Source organism: Amblyomma americanum, chromosome 8 (assembly GCF_052857255.1).
Source record: "Amblyomma americanum isolate KBUSLIRL-KWMA chromosome 8, ASM5285725v1, whole genome shotgun sequence".
NCBI classification, from domain to species: Eukaryota; Metazoa; Arthropoda; class Arachnida; order Ixodida; family Ixodidae; genus Amblyomma; species Amblyomma americanum.
Genome location: NC_135504.1, coordinates 53,000,328 through 53,005,866, shown reverse-complemented (window position 1 = coordinate 53,005,866; position 5,539 = coordinate 53,000,328). Strand labels below are relative to the sequence as shown.

General features: G+C 47.4%; 1 protein-coding gene across 1 annotated transcript; it reads left to right on the top strand.

Annotated features, from left to right (window-relative positions):
- Window positions 1-4,350: 4,350 nt before the first annotated feature.
- LOC144102385 (uncharacterized) lies at window positions 4,351-5,210 on the top strand. Its single transcript, XM_077635670.1, has 2 exons — window positions 4,351-4,444; window positions 4,516-5,210. The coding sequence occupies exons 1-2, from the start codon at window positions 4,351-4,353 to the stop codon at window positions 5,208-5,210; spliced, it is 789 nt and encodes a 262-aa protein (XP_077491796.1).
- The last annotated feature ends 329 nt before the right edge of the window (window positions 5,211-5,539 follow it).

Sequence of the window (5,539 nt, the reverse complement as noted above, 5' to 3'; positions counted from 1 at the left end):
GCTAGTAAAAACGAGCTTGAATAGATAACTTAGAGGTTGAACGCCGTTGCACGAAACCCTTTCCGATTCTGACCCGTTTTGTCAACTAGCGTCGATTGCGGACAGCGTAAAAAAAATTGTGTTGTCCGTTGTAGACTGCGTGGAGGGCAATACCTTTCCATGCACAAGGTAGTCACGCTAAACTACAGGTCAAAAATGCATATATGCAGGTTAAAGCATGTAGGCAGCATTCATAATTGGTATTTGCGACGTTTTCGAATGACGCTTTATAAAATCACTGTTTTAATGCACGTCAATTCTCAATTTTTTTTTCCTTTGTTTCTCAGCCACTTGACAGCGCAGCCGATTAACGCAAAGACGGTAGCTCTGAAAAAGCATCCAAGACATTATTTTTTGCGGTTGCTTGTGGTTATTGTGTTAGCTTGTAGGAATACAAGTTTTGTTAGCAGAATCAATAAAATTAATACATAGTATGCCTTCAGAAGTATCCCTTCTTTGAAATTCGGTCTCAGATGGCTGGTGTGTAGTTCTTATAAACTATAGATGTATGTATATAAGGAACTTACATGCTATTACATCAAACAAGTGCATTGTTACAAAAGACAATTACTTCTTCTACGACACTAGAACTGTGTTTTCTTCACGGCAACAAAGCAAACGAAAATATACTACCTGCTCTCCAACTTTCTTGCAGGTATATGCCGGAATTCATACAGCGAGTTGCTGCAAGCGGAAGGAGTTCTCTGACTTTATGGGGCGCCGTGACGAAGGATGGCCTTGGACCTCTAGTCAGAATACCCGGGAGATTAACATCGGAAAGCTACTGCTCTATACTGGATGACGTGGCGTTGCCATTTCTGGTAAACGGTCCGTTCCCTGACATGGACTTCATTCTGCAACAAGACCGCTCTCCAATACATACCTCCAGGAGGGTTGCCTCTTATTTGCAGGAGCACGCAATTGTGTCGATGGATTGGCCGCCACAGTCACCAGACCTCAACGTCATTGAGAACGTGTGGGGGAACATTAAATCTGCGTTGTCGAGTCAGAACCTGCATGGTTTGTCAGCAGACCAATTGTGGACAGCAGTTCAAGAGCAGTGGGAAACATTACGGGCCAATGTTGACCTCTGCACTTCGCTATACAACTCCCTTCCTGGCAGGATGAGAGCTGTCATAGATGCCGGCGGAGATGTTACGCGATACTAGGCCATTAAGGGCATGACCTAGCATCGCAGTTGCGTCGAGACGGGCTGCAAGGTTGCGTGCCTTGCTTTACCGTTGGCTCTTGCAGGCTGCCTTATTTATGTTGCTCTGTTTTTCCATTCCTCTTTTTTTCTCAGATAACAAGAGAACTGTATTCGTGAACTTTTACTTTTCATGTTCAGAATATGCTTCTTATCTTGTTGCCTTCGGTGCATATATGCGAAGTAAAACATGTTGGTATTTTCGTTTGCCCCTTCTCTGTTTTTATTATTGTGCGAGTACCTTGCTACAGTGTTCAAATTATACTCGGAAAATATCTCCGCAGTTTTTCATGCCCATTCAGCGTGAATATTCCGGTCCCCCGAGATCTCACCAGATGAGCGCACTTGTTTACCAATGGTGAATATTAGTTGCCCATACAATAGGGTGGAAGTTTTAAAATGTTGCGGAAGAGCCGTTGTTGAGTAGAGTCGAAGAGCCGTTGCAGAGTAGCCGTAGCTGCAGCAGTACACATCAGTGAGTATTCTCCATCGCGGTGAGCATTCTCTCACACAGAAATCTACAGGTCTTTCGTCCTCGGGCACTCTCGACATTTCGTTTTAGCGCGGCCCACAAGCAGAAAACATTGAAGTGACCAGACGCACCTACGCACTCCGTATATATCCGTCTAGACAGGCGGGAACCACATTTTGGGCCGCAGTTGTGACAAGGCAACTTTCTTGTAGTTAATCGCCGAATGACTCGTGAAAGCAGTTGCACTCGGCGGCAGAAAGCGGGGTGACATGACGGTTTACGTCTAAAGATAAACTTCGTCGTAGACATTTCGAAACCGGGAAGTCGCAGTGTCATGGCAATCGAAACCGGGAAGTCGCAGTGTCATGGCAAACTAAAGAAAAGATTATGCTTTTACCGCTCATCCGAAGGCCTTCATGGAAAGGTTAGAGGTAGATTGAAAGGCGGCTGACTAAATTATCCACGTACCCGGTTCGAGTTGTTCTGCACCGATACGCCAGCCACACTTGGAACTTAGTGGTAACACAGTGCGGCATTCTTTGCTACAGACACCTGTGAACTGTAAAATTAGTTGGAGACGCTTAGATATTTATTAACTGCGGGAAGACGAAAGCCGTTTGCAACTCATTCCACTCAGTTGAATTTGCTGCGCTTGAATTCATTTCACAACAGAGGAGGAGAGAAACTGGCGCGAGCGTGGCAGAGATCACGTGACATCACAAGGCCACGTGATAATAGGTCACGTGACATAACACGTAACGGACGGACGCGAGCAGGAGCAATTAAACGCTACCGCCTTAGTAAATATCCGCTTAGCAACTACTTAAATCCCTGCAAAGGTGAAGACAGGTCCTAGTAAAGCTTAGGGGTTGTTTTCAAACGCTGATGAGTCTACCTGGCCGTCTACCTCTATCTGTACGAAGGTAAAATCGGAGACTGAAAATTTAGCTCCTCCTCCACTAGTACTATTCCGCTCCGATTAATTTTCGTTGCGCCGCGATTTCAGCAGACAACAGCAGTCGTTTGCTAACATATATTACCAGCTACTCAGCAAGACGCCAAAGATTAAAAATATTTGCGGATCGTTGTGCTGCAGCAGTAGTATAAAGCTTCGAATATTACGTGGCGCGCATTTTCTCCTCGTTGTTCTTATTTGTGAGTTTCAACTTGACCAGGCAAGAAGAACACATTGTTACTCTTTCTGCAACTGTATAAAGGCAGCTGATAGGCTTCTCAGCAGTCTTTTGTTTATTCAGAAACGTTTCTCCGATCGGCGTTCTGCGGACGCAGTGCAAATTTGAAGCCCACTTCACCGCAATACAGGGCGAACTGTAGCAGACGACGCGCGAAGCCCCGCCTGCGGCTCTCACTGCTCCTGCGCAATAGTTTCTCCGACGCCCGCGAGCGGCGCCCCGCGGAGCGCCGGCAGCACGGAGCAGCATTCTAACTAATAGCGGTTTCCATTGGGCGAACAGGAGCGAGAGCAGCGAGCAGCTGGAGTAGTGCACGAGAGCAGAGGGTACGCGGGTCCTCGTCTCGCGAATGGAACATGCACGCTGCCCCGAGAGCAGAGCAGCACGGGAGAGCGCGTGACGTCAAGTGTCATGTGACCAAACTTTTTCCCGCGCTCGCGCTGTCTGCATCCCGTCGCGCGCTCGCGGCAGTCAACAATCCGTGCCAGTTTTGTGTCTGTCGCCGTCTTTAGCTTGCGATGGGTGAAGAAGCGCAGCGGCTGTTCATGGCCATGGTAAATGCTTCACCGCTAACTGCTACACCAGGTAAGCGTCGTCTATCCTAAAAATTGGCTGCGAAACATAACAGCGCTAATACCAGCGCTTTCTTTGTGTTCACCACAGCTGCCATCGATGCCTTGGCCTCTCGTGAGAACATTGAAGAGAGACCCGACGGTAAGTGACAATAACTACTATGCATGGGGCCATATCTGACGATTGTTTTCGTCCATTTCTTTCATTGCTCACAGTTTCTCGCGCCGAATGGACTATTTCGGATAACGGGGGCGTCGCGGCGTGACGCAACGACGGACGAGAACGGCGCCGCACTTTCTCGCTATACTGTCAAACCTTCTTATGCAGTTTATTGCCCCTTTTATCTGTCGATGCGCCCAGATTGCTGTGTATGCCTGTTTGACTAAATACGTTATTAACCAAGGTGCGATAGTAATCCGCTTGTTTGCCTTCATCTAATTATGCGGGTGGGCCAACTGACAAATTTTTGTGGTTACGTTGCGGCGCAGAAAGGAGGGGCTTGGCAGAGTTTTCGCAGTCGCAATTGTATGCAAGGGCGTCCGCAGAACTTTTTCCAGGGGGGGTGCACCCGATGGCCGGGTATGGGGGAGGCAGTAGGTTAGCACCAAAAAGGAACTATTTGTGGTCTAAACTGCGCACATGAAACAAAAATTAGAAGCAGCAAATTAGTTCTAGGCTTGGAGAACAAACATTAGAATTTATTAATTAACAAAGAATTGAAATCAATAAGCAAAATCTGATGACTTAATATCACCTAAGATTGCTAATCAAGAGCTGTGTATTTGTTTTCTACTAGTGCATGAATGATATCCGTAATTCCCGAGGGGGCGGGGGGGGGGGGGGCAGCGCCCCTCTTCCGGACGCCCATGATTGTATGTTCACGTGCAGAGAACACCTCTGGGTCCGATGCCGGCGAGAGGGGACTGCAGCCAGCGCCAGGAGTGAAAAGAGGCGGTGGAGGTGAGCTTGTGCCAACTGCACTGCTTAAAACATTTTACGCTTTTAGTAAACTGGCCTTCTCTTTATTTCAGCTCCTGAGTGGACACCAGGAGAAACTAAACTTATGTTAGATTACTATTACAAATACTTTCCTCAGGTTGGCCCTTTCAAAAAGTTTAAGAACAAGAAGATGCTTTTTAAACAGGTTTCCCAGGATTTGGCCACTGTGCTTGGATGCCACAAAACGCCACAGCAATGTGAAAATCGTTACAAAACGGTGATGAGGCAGAAGAAAAAGGCAAGTGATAACAATAACAAATCAGGTGCTTCACCTTGTCCTGTCCCATTTGACGATGAAATGAGAAAAATTCAGAGCATAGATGACAGTCTTGAACCAGAGGTTCAAAGGGACTCTTTTGGAGTGACCTACAAGCCATCGGCATCATCAAGCGCTGACAGTTCAGCTGATCCGCCCTCACCTCTACTTGAGAGCTCCAGTACTGCGACGAACAGTTCAGAAAGTGGGGACAGCACAAAAGGGTCGGCAGAAGTCAAGAAAAGGGAATTCCGCGCTAGCACCAGTCGTATGCAACAGATGCAATTTTTTTTTGACCAAATGCGGGCTATTAGTGCAGAGCGAATGGCTCGCAGGGAAGAACGGGAAAATGAAAAGGAGAAGAGGCGTGCTGAGCGGCGAGCTGAGCGCACTCAAGAACGCCAGGAACGTCGCAAGATGCACGAAGACAAACTTCAGCTCATCCGCGAGGCCCTGGGGCTCAGGCAATAAAGACGGTGCACTTCGAATGAACATGTTTTGATGACTGTTTATTTCATACACCTCCTGTGCACGGCCAAAAACAAGGCTTGTTTAAGTATTGCCTCAACTTTTATTTCACGTTTAGCACTGTGCTTGCTTGCATTATGGCAGATTTTGTGGCTGCCTCCTTTTTAGTCCCATCTTGGCCTTGATTTTTTCTCGTTTGACTTCTGCAAGTGCCCGCAAGAGGCTCTCTTCTCTAGAGGTGCCACTGTGAACTTCAACTGCAGAAGGGGTTTGATCACTTTTATCCTGGGAGCACAGACGCATGTCCTGAAGTAGGCTATCAGGTGAGTCCC

Excerpts from the sequence above, each read along its gene's own strand:
- LOC144102385 (XM_077635670.1), top strand. The coding sequence starts at position 4,351 with ATGATTGTATGTTCACGTGCAGAGAACACCTCTGGGTCCGATGCCGGC. Across the intron at positions 4,445-4,515 it reads AGTGAAAAGAGGCGGTGGAG|CTCCTGAGTGGACACCAGGA; the intron begins GTGAGCTTGTGC and ends TCTTTATTTCAG.